The sequence below is a fragment of the Macrosteles quadrilineatus genome, unplaced genomic scaffold (assembly GCF_028750875.1).
Source record: "Macrosteles quadrilineatus isolate MER2022 unplaced genomic scaffold, UCM_ALF_1.0 Scaffold_1__1_contigs__length_201487025, whole genome shotgun sequence".
In the NCBI taxonomy this organism is placed as follows: domain Eukaryota; kingdom Metazoa; phylum Arthropoda; class Insecta; order Hemiptera; family Cicadellidae; genus Macrosteles; species Macrosteles quadrilineatus.
This window is the reverse complement of record NW_026542594.1, coordinates 41,726,251-41,742,389: the sequence shown is the minus strand read 5'-3', so window position 1 is coordinate 41,742,389 and position 16,139 is coordinate 41,726,251. Positions and strand designations below refer to the sequence as shown.

The following is a 16,139-nucleotide window of genomic DNA, read 5'->3' as shown; positions in this document are numbered from 1 at the left end:
ATTTTGTGAAATGCCAGGTTATCGGGAACTAGGGTTAAAAATAAGAACAATACAATTTTTAAGCTTTTTAACCACCTTTTTTATTTATGTTTATAGTAAAAGTCAGTATTAGTCAGTATTACATCATCAGATATACTACAACAAATCCTTAGTACAAGTTGCGAATAATTTGACTTAAGCTGGCTTGAGTCTATGATTGACTCGGACTCAAAAAGTCACTAATTTTCCGAGCCAGGAGATGGCCGAGTTATCCAGACTGCCGGGTTATCGAGTGCCAAGTTTGCGGGACTTTACTGTATATGACAGAAACTAGACGCAAGATGGTGAAAAAACATTAACAAACTAATTTCTACAATACAATAAATGTAGGTTTATTATAGTAACTCAAAAACTGTAATAATATCACAATCAAACCAAACTGTAGGAAAAAATTTAAAAAAACAAAAAAATAATATTATCATTATTTGTTTGGGTAAATGTAGAGCCTAATTAGAAAAAGAAATGAATAAAAAAACATTTTTTTTTAAATTAACTGACCCATTTGTGGTTAGAGATAATATCCTTCCCATTAGAATAATCTAGCAACTAATTTTCAACTACATCATAGCTTGAAAAGACCAAATATACATATTTCTGCCGTTAAAAATTTTTGATCAACTACAAACTACATTCTTTCAGAAGAGACAAGACTTCAATTTTCATTTGTTCTTTGAGTCAAAATCCTCTATCCAACTAAAAGTACAGTTTTATATATTAAATATGGCCAGATAACATTCTAAAACTTGTTATATAAAGTTTAACTTTTATAGTATTCATTCTAATAGCCCCTGGACTACGTATAAATGACTTTATAGTAGTTTGGGCGGATCCAAATATCGGACTACCAGATCAGTGGTGGCGATAGCGGCTAGCTAGCTAGGGGGGCCCGTGAGCCTTGACCGGGATTTTCGGTAAATTTTACCGGCACACGGGCCCGCGATAGTTTGACAGGCTCAGCCACACGGGTCCCCTATCATAAAAATATTTATATGAGAATTAAAATACGTTTTTTATGATGAAAATTTGTTCAAACCAATAGTTCAAGTAGTTTACAACAGCTACACTAACACTATTACTTGACCGATCTATATAAATGATCTACCAACCTAAGTAAAAGAAATATAGTCATACGGGTTGTATGACATTAACTGTCCTCGTGGATTGTATGAAGGCGCAGTCAAAATTGGTTGCATAATAATAGGGCCAAATTTATAACCAATGTGGCCTCTGGCCTAGGAAGATAAAACATTAATGTTAATCATCCCTAGCCCCCAGCGGGTGACACCATAGAGGTTCCTCTATGCTGATTCTACTAAATAAACTTGACAATTTTGTTACGACCAAATCGGCAAATTAACCTAGGTGGCTAGGGCACTAGCTAATAAATAATTCCATTCTTTCATTGATGCTAAAGAAGGATTTTCATTTCATTTCATGTCTTACTATTGGGAGGCTGCCCTTTAGATTTGTTTACTTCACACTTTAGATGTGTTTACATCGAGTCGGGTAAAAATGTTACTTACCTAAGGGCCTCCGGCCAAATCAGATAGGTTCAAAATCGGGCTGCTTTGGAAACGGTTGATTTTTATAATAGGCCTATAATTTCGATTTTCGAGCCGAGCAAAGCCTGGACTACAAGCTCGAGAGATCAAGCACAAAGTCAGAAAATCAAGCTCGAGCCGATTTTCTCAGTATTCAATACAATAATGCACAATTAAAAGTAAAAGCTTTTATATCCGTAAGGATCACGCTCACGAAATTGAAAGATTAGGCCTACGCTTTTGCCGCGATCGCGGATATCAACGAGAACATTTCCCCGCGGGTGACGATGACGATGTCTCCTCGGCCGCAGTTGTTCAATATTTTTCCGCGATTGCAGAAGACGATAATGACGTTTTTTTAGCGAGAAATATATCTAGGATTTAGCCACAATTACGGAAAAATGATTTATCCGTCACCACCGACGGGTCGCGGGGAGATATTAGCCCGTGATATTAGATTGGGCCGTGAACACGGGAGACAATGATGCTGCTATCTAATGATGTCAAAGGTTTGGTTGCATTTGCAATCACGGTAAACTATGATAATGTTTCTTTCATGACTTATGACTACGGGAAGTATTTACGATTTTGCCGCGATCATGGAAGACGATAATGACGCCTCGGGAGATGCCTTGTTAAGTTTACTGCAAAATTGCAAGTTTAGGCGGTAATACATGGGAAAATGTTTTTAAAGATCATTGGGAGAGGGGGGCCCGGCGAACAAACTTGCGGGGGGGCCCGCGGGTTCTTATCACCGCCACAATACCGGATCCGCCGGATCTGAGCTAGAACCGACACCCAATCGGATCCACAAAAAATTGGATTATTATTTTTTTATTCTATCAACACAAAACGTAGTTATTATGTACAATTCACATATAAGAACAAGCGTTTTGTCATAGTGATGTATTTTAAAATAGAATTAATAGTGACTATCTGTGTCCATGTACAAGACTATCCTGTGTCCATATGTAAGACAATCTGTGTCCATGTACAAGACTATATGTGTCCATGAACTGAACATGTACAAGCCTATCAGAGTCCATGTACAAGACTATATGTATCCATGTACAAGACTATCAGAGTCCATGTACAAGACTATCTATGTACATGTACAAGACTGTCTGTGTCCATATACAAGACTATCTGTGTCCATATACAAAACTATCTGTGTCCAATGCAAGACAATCTGTGTCCAAAGATAGTACATGGACACAGACAGTCTTTGACATTACCTAGAAAAATGAATTTTTGATATCAACAAATACTTTGAAATTGCCTAGGCATATTAGTTATTTTTAAAAACCCGCCCTTGGAAAAAAAGAAAAAATCTTATATGGATCCGGATCTGGTGCCGACATTTTCTTGGATCCGCCCATCACTAATAGGCTTACCTCCATCAGCCTCCACATTCCTTACCTCCGCTTACCTACCCGTCAGTAGTCCAAATTGTATCTAACTTCAAATAATTAAGTTGTTCAAAGCTGACATGTTTCGTTGCAATGCAACATCGTCAGAGCTTTACGTCAAAAACCTCAAAATAATTTTTCACATACAGTACATACACATGACACAGGACACAGGACATTTAGACACGAAATAACAATCCGACGATGTTGAATTGCAACGAAACATGTCAGCTTAGAACAACTTTATTATAGACACAATTTGGACTACTAACGGAGGTAAGCCTATAAAGTCGTTTAACTTTTATTAAGCACTGAGAAATTATATTAGTCCATCATTCTTTTTTAATTTTTTTTTTTTTTTTATGTACCGGTTGGTCCATAATAACCACTAACATTTTATTTTGTGAAAGCTCAGCTAATTAATAGGTTAGAGAGATGATTTTTGTGTTGAATAGTTCCTTAACAATTAGCAGTTTTTGTAAGTGTAAGTTGTTCAAACTACTCAACTTTCCTAATGGAGGTGGTATAAAAGTAAATAATGTTTGAAATCTATACAATGTTTTTTTTTTTTGAGGGTGTGAAGTAATAAAGAAAACAAAGCTGTGTGAAATCAAAATTACAGTTTATTAAAATCCAAAGAAATATTATAAAAAAAATCCCATAGCTAAACCAGTTTTACTCATGGAATATGGCATCCCTCACATGATGTACACCAACATCCAAGCAAATTTCCAACCTTTTTTGAAAAATCTACATCACCTGTCGTATCATGGACATTAATATTGCAGCAATTTTATTACTGTTGTGGTTCTTCAGATCTGCAATAGTTTGGAGTTTCGTGGTGAAAACTTAGCTCTTCAAGCAGCCCCACAACCAGAAATCACAAGGCATTAGGTCTGGAGACCAGGCAGCTGCAACCGGGTGATGGCGAGTTTCCAAAAAAGATTGGAAACATGCTTGGATGTCAGTGGACATCATCATTGATGTCATATTCAATAAGTAAAAATGCTTTAGCTATATAAATATTTTGTAAAGATTTCTTTGGGTTTTAATAAACTGTAATGAATTGTTATTTTACACAGCGTTGTTTTATTTTTTACTTCACACCCGAAAAACATCGCATGGATTTCACACATTATTTATTTTTTATGCCACCTCCACTAGAAAAGATTAGTAGTTTAAACAACTTATAATTACAAAAGATGCTATTAATTAAGGAACCATTCAACACAAAAACCATCTCTCTAACGCTAACCTATGAATTAGCTAAGCTGACACAAAACAAAATGTTAGCGGTTGTTATGGACCACCCGTTACTAGTATATACAAAGAAGTATATCCGATCCAAACATATGAGCAAACATAAACTAAGTGAATGGTTTCTTGGGGCTTTTAGATAAAAACTTACATCACTCTTGGCACTACAAAACCACTTTAACTATAGAGAAAGCTACTTCCCTGGTTGGAAAATACACATTACTTTGTTTAATTTGAAGGTGGATTTTCAGAGTTTTAGAGACAGTCTTTAAGAAATAACTTCAAACAAAAGTAAGATAAAATATAAAAAATAATAAAATCAAAACCAAACAAAATACCTGAACAAGTGTTTTAAAAATTAAACAGTATTCTCAAGACTATATGCTGGTTAGTTTGGAAGCAGTAGTATTGTGACATTACAAATCATACAATTAATTAAATAAAACTAGTCAGCTACTACTGTAGAGGACAGACCTCATCACACACAAGGACAAAAACAACTTACTTGGGCAAAAGATTCTTGCTGCTGGTTGTTCCAAGTATGCTTGGATATAAGTTTGAGCATGGGCAGAGGCGAAGGTTGTTATTAAGGAGTAAGAGGGATTTTTTTTATGGATCCTCTTTTAGAAAATAGGACATTTGTTGAAAAAAAGCCACAAAAAATGGTGATTACCGCCTCTAAAAAACTGTTTTTTAGTTTAGACGTGTAAAAAGAAAACTGCCTAACAATATTTTGACTATCCTACATAAAATCTGCTCATGTACGTTGTTAACTCATAACTCATTCTTATGATTTTTTTACTGACTGATAATTTCAGAACAAACTCTTCCATTTGTGCAGAGTTAACCAGGCAATTTTTTCTTGTTCCAACAGAGCCTTTTGATATAGGAAGGGTGTAAAAAACTGTATTTGAGATAGTGAAATAAACAAATGATTGTAAACCTATAAGGAGTGTCCTGTTCAAATACAATTTTTTTGTAACTGTATTATATTGTAAACTAATAGAAGTTTTATATTTGTAAAAAAGTGTTTATATGAATAAATGCATGCTTAAGAACCCTAAACAAAACAAGAACTTTGTAAAATTCAAACAGTGAGAGTGCTAAAGAACCATTATAAGGACTGGAAAAATATCAAAAGTTTTTTGCTCAGATGTGTCTGCCTTCAAATGCCAATCAAATTTTATTTAAAAAATACACAGTTTTTACTTTCTTCCCTCTATACACAGTATATGGTGAAAGAATTGCTTTTGTCAAAGTTTTTGAGTTTGAGTTTTGGGTGGATATATCTGTTTTCAGTTCTCCAGAGCTACAGACCACAGCTGTTGTCTGCTTTCGATAAAACTTGGTAAGAGGGTACTAATCTATGGTTTATCCAGGCTTGTATTTCATATTTTTAAAATTTTTATTTTTAGTGGTAATTTTTCCATAAAATAACAGGAGATCAATTTTTTAAACGGCCCAAACAATTTTAACTAAAATTTAGTATGCTGTAAAATATTGTATGCTTTAGCTCTAAGCAAAATTGTACAACCCCATTGCTATTAGGTTAACAATTTATTGAAACGTTTGAGACTTTTCCATAAAAAAAGGGATCAACCGGATTTTATTAAAATTAATATGTTATTGTCATTTCAACTCTAAACAAAATGGTGTAATCTAGATTGATGTAAAAATGATGGTTCAAATTACAGTATTTCCAACTTGTTTATTTAAATATTGAATTTAAAGATTTATTTATACAATAGGAAAGGAAGTACATTATAAATATGTCAAAGACAAAGGAATGAGACAAATATATATATGTGGTGCAATGCAACTTGTGCCAAACTAATCCCTTAAAATATGTATATCAAATACAATAAACAAACTTATTTATCTTTTTTTTAAAGTTAGGCAATCTGTTGAAAATTATTATAAAATTATACCCCAGTCTACTCTTGGTAATTCAAATACTCGATGAATCAAAACGTTTGATAATTCAAAATAAAAGCTCAGTCCGTAGAGAATCTCTTACAATTTGTATTTCAAAGTCCAAGCATAGGGCAGGCCGATTTGGAATACACATTTATTCAAAGTTTCATCGGCAAAAGACTCAATAATTCGAAGGGAGAGGATTCATACTGTTAGCGCAGTGGTCCGTCTTAGGGGCATTGATGGTGAAAGAATCAACGTCAAAAAAACTATCAAAACAAACTGATTTTATTGTAAATAACTAAAAAATAAGCGGTTTGATTGTAAAATTATGTTCTGTACCTTACATAATACAGTATTTTTTTTAAATGAGCTCTTTGTAATTTGAATGGTTTAAGATCTCCCCATAAATTATTTAAACTCTTGATAATTGAAATTTATTTGCTTGGCCCACTCGTCAGTGTAACACCTTAGCCAACTTAGCTACCATGCCACCGTCGGCTGGGCGTGACAAGTGTCGCAATAAGCACACTAGTACTCGTAGGAAAGATTCAACGCTACACTCGTCAGTGTAACACCTTAGCCAACTTAGCTACCATGCCACCGTCGGCTGGGCGTGACAAGTGTCGCAATAAGCACACTAGTACTCGTGGGAAAGATTCAACGCTACACTCGTCAGTGTAACACCTTAGCCAACTTAGCTACCATGCCACCGTCGGCTGGGCGTGACAAGTGTCGCAATAAGCACACTAGTACTCGTGGGAAAGATTCAACGCTACACTCGTCAGTGTAACACCTTAGCCAACTTAGCTACCATGCCACCGTCGGCTGGGCGTGACAAGTGTCGCAATAAGCACACTAGTACTCGTGGGAAAGATTCAACGCTACACTCGTCAGTGTAACACCTTAGCCAACTTAGCTACCATGCCACCGTCGGCTGGGCGTGACAAGTGTCGCAATAAGCACACTAGTACTCGTGGGAAAGATTCAACGCTACACTCGTCAGTGTAACACCTTAGCCAACTTAGCTACCATGCCACCGTCGGCTGGGCGTGACAAGTGTCGCAATAAGCACACTAGTACTCGTGGGAAAGATTCAACGCTACACTCGTCAGTGTAACACCTTAGCCAACTTAGCTACCATGCCACCGTCGGCTGGGCGTGACAAGTGTCGCAATAAGCACACTAGTACTTCATCTTGTGTATTGCCTTCCGGATTACTTCATGAATTGTATACAAGAGGTTAAGTTACCTTGATTCTGTCCAAGTAATCCTTAAGTCGTCATTAGTGCGACCGGTTTCGATGTCTATGGCATCATTGTCAAGCTGAACGTAAAAATCGCTCCTAGGAGGTCGTCATGAGTCTTGAAACACACGTAACACGTAACATATAACACGTACACAAACAAAAAACGATAAAATGCATGGCCACACAACTAATTTACAACACAGCGGCGGGTACAGGGTGTAGGTCTAGACTGACGCCGTGTCTTCCTCTCCCCACCTTCCCCCTCGAGTTATCAGCTGTTGATAATATTTCGTCGATGTTTAAAGCTGTCTCATAAATTATATTGGATTCAAATGAGGATTTATCATTTAGGATGTGTTGGGGGTGTTTTTTGCCGGCCTTGTAAATTTCGTATTCCTCAATAGTATCTAATAACCTTCCTCTTCCTTTATGGGATCGTAGAACTTCTAGATTGGTGTTAAAATCTGTATATTCATGGTTGTTATTAATTAAATGTTCAGCAAATGCGGAGTTAGGTTGGTTAACAGATGGTTTCGGGAGATGTTCTTTAAAACGTGTTTTAAATGACCGTGAAGTCTGACCAATATAAAAGCTTGGACAACTGTCACAATTCAGTTTGTATACACCTGAATTTTCTGTTTGGTCGACGAAACATCGACGAAATATTATCAACAGCTGATAACTCGAGGGGGAAGGTGGGGAGAGGAAGACACGGCGTCAGTCTAGACCTACACCCTGTACCCGCCGCTGTGTTGTAAATTAGTTGTGTGGCCATGCATTTTATCGTTTTTTGTTTGTGTACGTGTTATATGTTACGTGTTACGTGTGTTTCAAGACTCATGACGACCTCCTAGGAGCGATTTTTACGTTCAGCTTGACAATGATGCCATAGACATCGAAACCGGTCGCACTAATGACGACTTAAGGATTACTTGGACAGAATCAAGGTAACTTAACCTCTTGTATACAATTCATGAAGTAATCCGGAAGGCAATACACAAGATGAAGTTAGAAGCTAGTCAAGCATCTCTTGCCTATAAATACAAAGACGTAAAACTGAAAGTCTTGAAAACTAACGAAAACATCAAGTTTAACAAAAAATGTTTAGAATGTGGCCTGATACCAAAATACATATCAGTCAAACTAAAATCTAAATCTTTTGCTGCATTGAAAGCCAAAGCAATAGCCGAAAAAGCTTGGTTGAAACATGAAATTAAATTCTTACATGCTAAGAAAGACATGTTAAATAAATTACTATTTAACATACATTTGAAATTAATAAGCACATTACATGCTAGCCAAAGAGATGACATCATCTACAACTTAGATTCACAGATTAACAGAAAAATTGTAGCTAAAAAGAGAACACAAAGTAAAAAAATCAAAGATCTCTCAGACACCCAAATACAGAAAGAGATGATTAAATGTAATCACAAATTTCACCCTGTAGTATTGAACCATACAAACATCGAATTTAATGATGACGAAATTGCTCTACTAAATAAAGGACTTAATTTTAATTTTTCTAATGGCAGAAAAAAGTCCCTGGTTTCTGAAATTTTACATTCTGAATCCGCTATAAAAATGTTAAAAGACGAAAATTCCAGAACATTAGCTCGAGCCACAATTGTTAAAAAAGCCAGGAATGTAGCAGGTAGTCAATTTGACAGGGCTGAACATGTCAAACATAGGTCACTGAGGAAAGTAGCTACACGCATTAGAGATAAGGTCGCGGAGAACCATGCCGTGATTTGCAAAGCTGATAAAGGAAACTCGATAGTTATTCTTCCCAAGCGTGACTACTTAAACAAAGTTTACGCATTTTTCGAGGCTAACGACATAAACCAAATGAGCAAAGACCCGACAGCTAAATATTCTAAAGAAATTAATAAACAAATTAATGCTAGCACAAAGCTACTGACAAAAACTGAGATGAAAAGTCTAAAAGTAACCAACCCACAGGCTCCTATTTTTAGAGGGTTGCCAAAAATTCATAAGCCGGACATACCCATAAGGCCACTTGTAAATTTCATTCCATCCCCAGGATACAAAGTTGCAAAGAAATTGGACTCCATAATACGACGCGAGGTCAAGTTTGACAAAAGTTCTAGTCTAAAAAATAGTATTGATCTTGTAAATATGATAAATCATGTCACACTAAAAGATAGTTACATTCTAGCATCATTCGATGTAGTTAATCTGTACACAAATGTACCAGTAAATGAATCCCTTTCAATACTCGAAAAGAACTTATTAACAAACTCATCTTTATGCAAAGAAGCAATAACCAACCTCATAAGACTCACCGAAACTATTATGAAACAGAATTATTTCCAGTTTGAAGACAAAATATTTTTACAAAAAGAAGGGTTAGCGATGGGTTCTCCACTATCATCCATATTAGCAGAGATATATTTAAACGACCTTGAGAATAAACATTTATGGTCTGATAAAAACCGCCTGAGAGAAAAAATGGTATTTTATCATCGTTATGTAGACGACACTATTGTCCTGTTTAATGGCACAAAGCGACAGTTGGGAATGCTACTAACTTACATGAACAGCTTACATAAAAACATAAAGTTTACTCTCGAAACCGAAAGTAATAAAACACTGAATTTTCTAGACCTTAGTATCTCAAGATGTTCTGATGAAAACAAACTCGTTTTTAAAATCTATAGAAAACCTACAACCACACACCAGACCATCCATAACAGTTCACATCATCCACAAAACCAGAAATTGGCAGCTTATCACAGTTTTGTTAATAGATTACTATCAATCCCGATGTCTGAAGAAAACTACAACGAAGAGGTCAATACCATTAAATATATTGCAATAGCTAACGGTTACAGGAGCAATATCATCGACAAACTAATCTTGAAACATAAGAACAAAAATAGCCGCATAAAAACAACCTTAGACAGACCGAAATACGTTTCCACCGAATTTGGCAGCTATCTCAACCATACATTAAGCAGAGAAATGTCTAAAAACCAAGTTATCGTCTCATTTAAAACTTCAAATAAACTTTCATCAGTATTAAAAGATAAGAAAACAAAACGTGACGACCAAACAGAAAATTCAGGTGTATACAAACTGAATTGTGACAGTTGTCCAAGCTTTTATATTGGTCAGACTTCACGGTCATTTAAAACACGTTTTAAAGAACATCTCCCGAAACCATCTGTTAACCAACCTAACTCCGCATTTGCTGAACATTTAATTAATAACAACCATGAATATACAGATTTTAACACCAATCTAGAAGTTCTACGATCCCATAAAGGAAGAGGAAGGTTATTAGATACTATTGAGGAATACGAAATTTACAAGGCCGGCAAAAAACACCCCCAACACATCCTAAATGATAAATCCTCATTTGAATCCAATATAATTTATGAGACAGCTTTAAACATCGACGAAATATTATCAACAGCTGATAACTCGAGGGGGAAGGTGGGGAGAGGAAGACACGGCGTCAGTCTAGACCTACACCCTGTACCCGCCGCTGTGTTGTAAATTAGTTGTGTGGCCATGCATTTTATCGTTTTTTGTTTGTGTACGTGTTATATGTTACGTGTTACGTGTGTTTCAAGACTCATGACGACCTCCTAGGAGCGATTTTTACGTTCAGCTTGACAATGATGCCATAGACATCGAAACCGGTCGCACTAATGACGACTTAAGGATTACTTGGACAGAATCAAGGTAACTTAACCTCTTGTATACAACACTAGTACTCGTGGGAAAGATTCAACGCTACACTCGTCAGTGTAACACCTTAGCCAACTTAGCTACCATGCCACCGTCGGCTGGGCGTGACAAGTGTCGCAATAAGCACACTAGTACTCGTGGGAAAGATTCAACGCTACACTCGTCAGTGTAACACCTTAGCCAACTTAGCTACCATGCCACCGTCGGCTGGGCGTGACAAGTGTCGCAATAAGCACACTAGTACTCGTAGGAAAGATTCAACGCTACACTCGTCAGTGTAACACCTTAGCCAACTTAGCTACCATGCCACCGTCGGCTGGGCGTGACAAGTGTCGCAATAAGCACACTAGTACTCGTGGGAAAGATTCAACGCTACACTCGTCAGTGTAACACCTTAGCCAACTTAGCTACCATGCCACCGTCGGCTGGGCGTGACAAGTGTCGCAATAAGCACACTAGTACTCGTAGGAAAGATTCAACGCTACACTCGTCAGTGTAACACCTTAGCCAACTTAGCTACCATGCCACCGTCGGCTGGGCGTGACAAGTGTCGCAATAAGCACACTAGTACTCGTAGGAAAGATTCAACGCTACACTCGTCAGTGTAACACCTTAGCCAACTTAGCTACCATGCCACCGTCGGCTGGGCGTGACAAGTGTCGCAATAAGCACACTAGTACTCGTGGGAAAGATTCAACGCTACACTCGTCAGTGTAACACCTTAGCCAACTTAGCTACCATGCCACCGTCGGCTGGGCGTGACAAGTGTCGCAATAAGCACACTAGTACTCGTAGGAAAGATTCAACGCTACACTCGTCAGTGTAACACCTTAGCCAACTTAGCTACCATGCCACCGTCGGCTGGGCGTGACAAGTGTCGCAATAAGCACACTAGTACTCGTAGGAAAGATTCAACGCTACACTCGTCAGTGTAACACCTTAGCCAACTTAGCTACCATGCCACCGTCGGCTGGGCGTGACAAGTGTCGCAATAAGCACACTAGTACTCGTGGGAAACTCGAGCTATACTCTGGCTTAGGTTTTAAAGTGTTAAATATTATCTCTCTCTTAAATGAAGTTAACAAGATTTATAATACTTTTGTCACTTCTAACAGAACAGAAGGTTGAAAAGGTTCCCATATTAAGATATTCTTATCATTAAAATGGTTTCAACAGTGGACAATATTTATTGGTGTTGTAGATTCAGTTTTAAACTATAGATATGGCTTACTATCAAAAAAGAAATGATTAATAGCAATACAAATGCCACCTTATCAGCTATATCAGTAATATATTTATCACAAACTTATCTTAACTGGGCCAAATATTAAGTTTATATTCTTACACACTTGATTTAATATGTTACGTAATTTAATGCGTAAAAGGAACAAAATGATATCTTAACTTAGAAAAATCTATTTTCTCGTGAAAACGAACAATTTTTATGAAGCGTAATACAGAGTATATACAGTTTCATAAACAAATAATATTCCCTTGTCTGTTTAGTATTTAGTCGCTTCTTCTTTAAAAACACATTGACTTTAAATTAGGTATTTGACTGAAAAAAACTTTAAATCACTATCTTTGTGGTGAGGTTTAAAAATTTGCTTCCTTTCGTATACACACAAGACTATTCATATGCAAATAAATAAATATATAAAATAAAGGTGTTTAGGACAAATCCATCAAATTACGAAATTGTATTTTCAAAATATTGACATTTTGCAGCAGACAAATCTTGAGCATATAAATTAGTTGTCACAATAAGATGAATGAGTAGAAATTCCTAAAGAATACAAATGTTGATCTTAAGATAAATCCTTAGGGTGATGAACTGTCGACAGTATATTTGTCATTTAGTGTAGTTGGTTACTCTGCCTTTGAAGAGAGATTATTGTTAAATGTAGTGCAATTGTTATTTCAATGTTATACCACTTGGTAACTAAAATAAGGAAGAGATACATGTTTGTACAATGCACAATATTGGTAGAATTAAAGTGAACCAACTGATATTAGCTTCGTATGAATGATTTAAGAGTGGAAATAACTATCCATGTGCTTTAATAACAGTTGTCTAATTATGATGGTAAGAGGACCAAGGAATAGGTGGGACTAACAGTTGCAACACTATGTAGCTTTTATAGACATTAACCACGGTATAAAACCTATTGATAAAAAAAATAGCAGAGATTGATTGATAATATTGTACTATCAAACTAAACAGTTTAAATAGCCACAAAATAAAAATTCTCAAATTAACTTTAAAAGTTTATTTACACAATACAAACCAACTTTAAAACAATATTTATTAAATCTCGACTTTCATTACAATAAATAATTATTACTTGAAAACAAATAAAAAGAACAAATCTATTTTTTTAAGACTCAACTGCTCTATTGATGTAATCTGATTATAACTAACATATAATCAGATAAAATAATAAGAGAAAACAATAAAAGGATTTCGTCAATTGATAAGAAATGAGATTAATATAGCATTATTAAACCTTAGTATTGTAAAGAGTGGAAATAGATTCTCTTCATGTTCTAACAGAACTAAATTACTCATGGCTGTTTGATAAAATTAACATAAAATCGTTGATGTTGACGGCCTAATTAACGTTGGGCTTACTGTACAATATTTTTTTTTTTAATTAGCTAAAATTTTTATGAATGTATTTTCTACCTTTTCAGTGTGTGTTATATTCCTATTATCAAATAAAATTAAATAAAAATGCCAACACTTATCCGCAGTAAGGAAAATGATTTATTCTACAACAACATTTAGAGGCTATAAAATCCCTCTCTTCTTACTACCTTTCTGACCACGTTTCCGGAGTCGCGCCTGCATGTTGGGGGTTGACGTCTGAAGGTAATTGTGGACTACGTCAAAGTCTTGGAACGGTGGGAATATCGAGTCGTCTGACAGCGGACCTCGGACAAGGAACTTGCGTTTGCGAGAGTTGGTCGTGAGGCGGTCTCCAGTGTCAATGCCTAACTTCTGGCAAACGCTCTGTGGAACAACAAGTAGTATAGTAAGGATTTATGTCTACTTAATAAAATGTCTACTGTTGAAAGTCGCAACTAGTTCATGATTTTTATAAAGGGGTTTTTTTTACATCCTAGGTTTGACAGTTTATATTACAAATATGGTTTTGTTACAATTATTTCATGTTATTATTATTATCTATATAACTAAATCTATCTATATATATTTGTATATTAGAAATGTTAAAATTATAAACATCGGCTTTGCTCTGGAAGTAATAAGTCCTGCAGTCTGGGGTTAACATTAAGAACTAATTCATACCATGTCCATATGTTTAGTTTTAAACAAAGTGAATTGAGTTTGATCCAATGTCGACGAATAGCGCCACCGTCCCGAAACTTTAGCCCTTAACTGTACTTAAATTATGCCTTTTCTTATTATTCTGAGACGTATTTGCACATCTACGTGAAAATATCTTTAATTTGACACCTGAAACGTTAGAATCCGTCGAGCCGCTATCGAGTTTTAACTGTGAAAAGAAAACTGCTTGCGTATTAATATATAGATAATACTCTTTATGCAACAAAATGTTTACAACATCTGTTGACAACAAGTATTTTGATATATTTTTACAACAAGACCAAGATTAAAATCAATGGTAAAACCTATACAAGCTGTTGAAAATTACAAAATACTATGAAACCCCCTGCATTAGCACATGCTGCTAGATTGACCAACCAGTGCATTAGGACAGCAAGTAGAGGCATTTGATATAAGGTTTAAGTAAAAGTTCAATTTGCTACTGTGCTACGTACTGCGATCATCCTGCAGATCTTGGTCTCAAAGTCTGTAGAGTTGTCAATGACATCGAAGTACGGATGACCGACCCAAGCAGCCGCAGCATTGTAATCCAGCTCCCGAGCCAGGACCACTCCTTCACTGCGACACGCGTGGTCCTGCGCACACAACACGACAATGACATCTGGCGATAGGGTGTGAGGACCAAAGCAATGTTTATTTTTTGTTTCAAAATTATGAATTAATCAGAATTTTAAATATTAGTTTCAAGCGGTGTGAGAAATATTATGGGAATCATTGGAAATTTAAGCTTAAGAAATTATTTAATTATATTGTCTATTGTAAGTGTACATGAACATTTAAAAACAACTGATTCAAAATTAAAATTTAAAGGTCACAGAAACTATCATTTTAAACAAGCTTACGGCCTATTCTTGCAGGGATAAGGTGAGGAATTAATTTTTTGAGGGGAGAGGTGTACTGTTTTTTTTTTCAGTTTAAAATGTGCTTATTTTGCATGTTAACAAACATGCAAACGATTGGGGATAAGACTTAGGGTAAAAACACACATACAGCGATTCAGAGCAGAGCAGGATCCAGAGCGGAGCAGGATCCAGAGCGAGCTGTAGATTATAGCGAAAGCGACACGAACGGGAGCTCCATCATTTCCAAGATATCACATAGCAAGTTCGCAGCAATTTGCAGCACAGCAAAAAGGCAGCGGCCTTCGAAGTGGCAACATCGCAAGCAGGGTTGTAACAGCTGTTTTGTTTTGGAGGCAGCTAATAGTATTTGTGTATTTTTTAAGAATATGAAAGCTTGGTTACTGGGCTATGAAAATATGGACTACACTGTAAATGTACAAAAATAGATTTTCAATTTTTATATCTTGTTTTGGTTTTCAATTCTCTTTGTTTTATTTTCAATCTTTGAATACATTTATGTTCATAAATTTAAATTTAAATGGATAACATGCGAATTAATGAGCTGGTGTCATCTGTTTGCCATGTTATCTTATGGGATGTCTGGGGCTAGACAAGTTAAAGGTGGCCGTGGCAAAAACATTTGGCTAAAAACATTAGGCCTACGAAGTGACTATTCGCACATCAAAATGATGTCACAACCCGTTCCTGTTCCAGTATTACAAAATAATGAAAAGGGAGCAGTCACTCTAGACCCCATTATGAATTACTTACTCGCTCATATTAAATTTCTGTGAAGATGGA

General features: G+C 36.0%; 1 protein-coding gene across 7 annotated transcripts in view; it reads right to left on the bottom strand.

The window, feature by feature from the left end:
• The window catches only part of LOC128982824 (TRPL translocation defect protein 14-like), a 191,853-nt gene that overhangs the window by 24,689 nt on the left and 151,025 nt on the right, over positions 1-16,139 (bottom strand). For all 7 annotated transcript variants that reach the window (XM_054401848.1, XM_054401846.1, XM_054401841.1 and 4 more), the window contains 2 exons: positions 14,931-15,071; positions 13,944-14,139 (listed from right to left, as the gene is read on the bottom strand). In XM_054401848.1, coding sequence (XP_054257823.1) covers positions 13,944-14,139; positions 14,931-15,071 — 337 coding nt within the window. The remainder of the gene's footprint in view (positions 1-13,943; positions 14,140-14,930; positions 15,072-16,139) is intronic.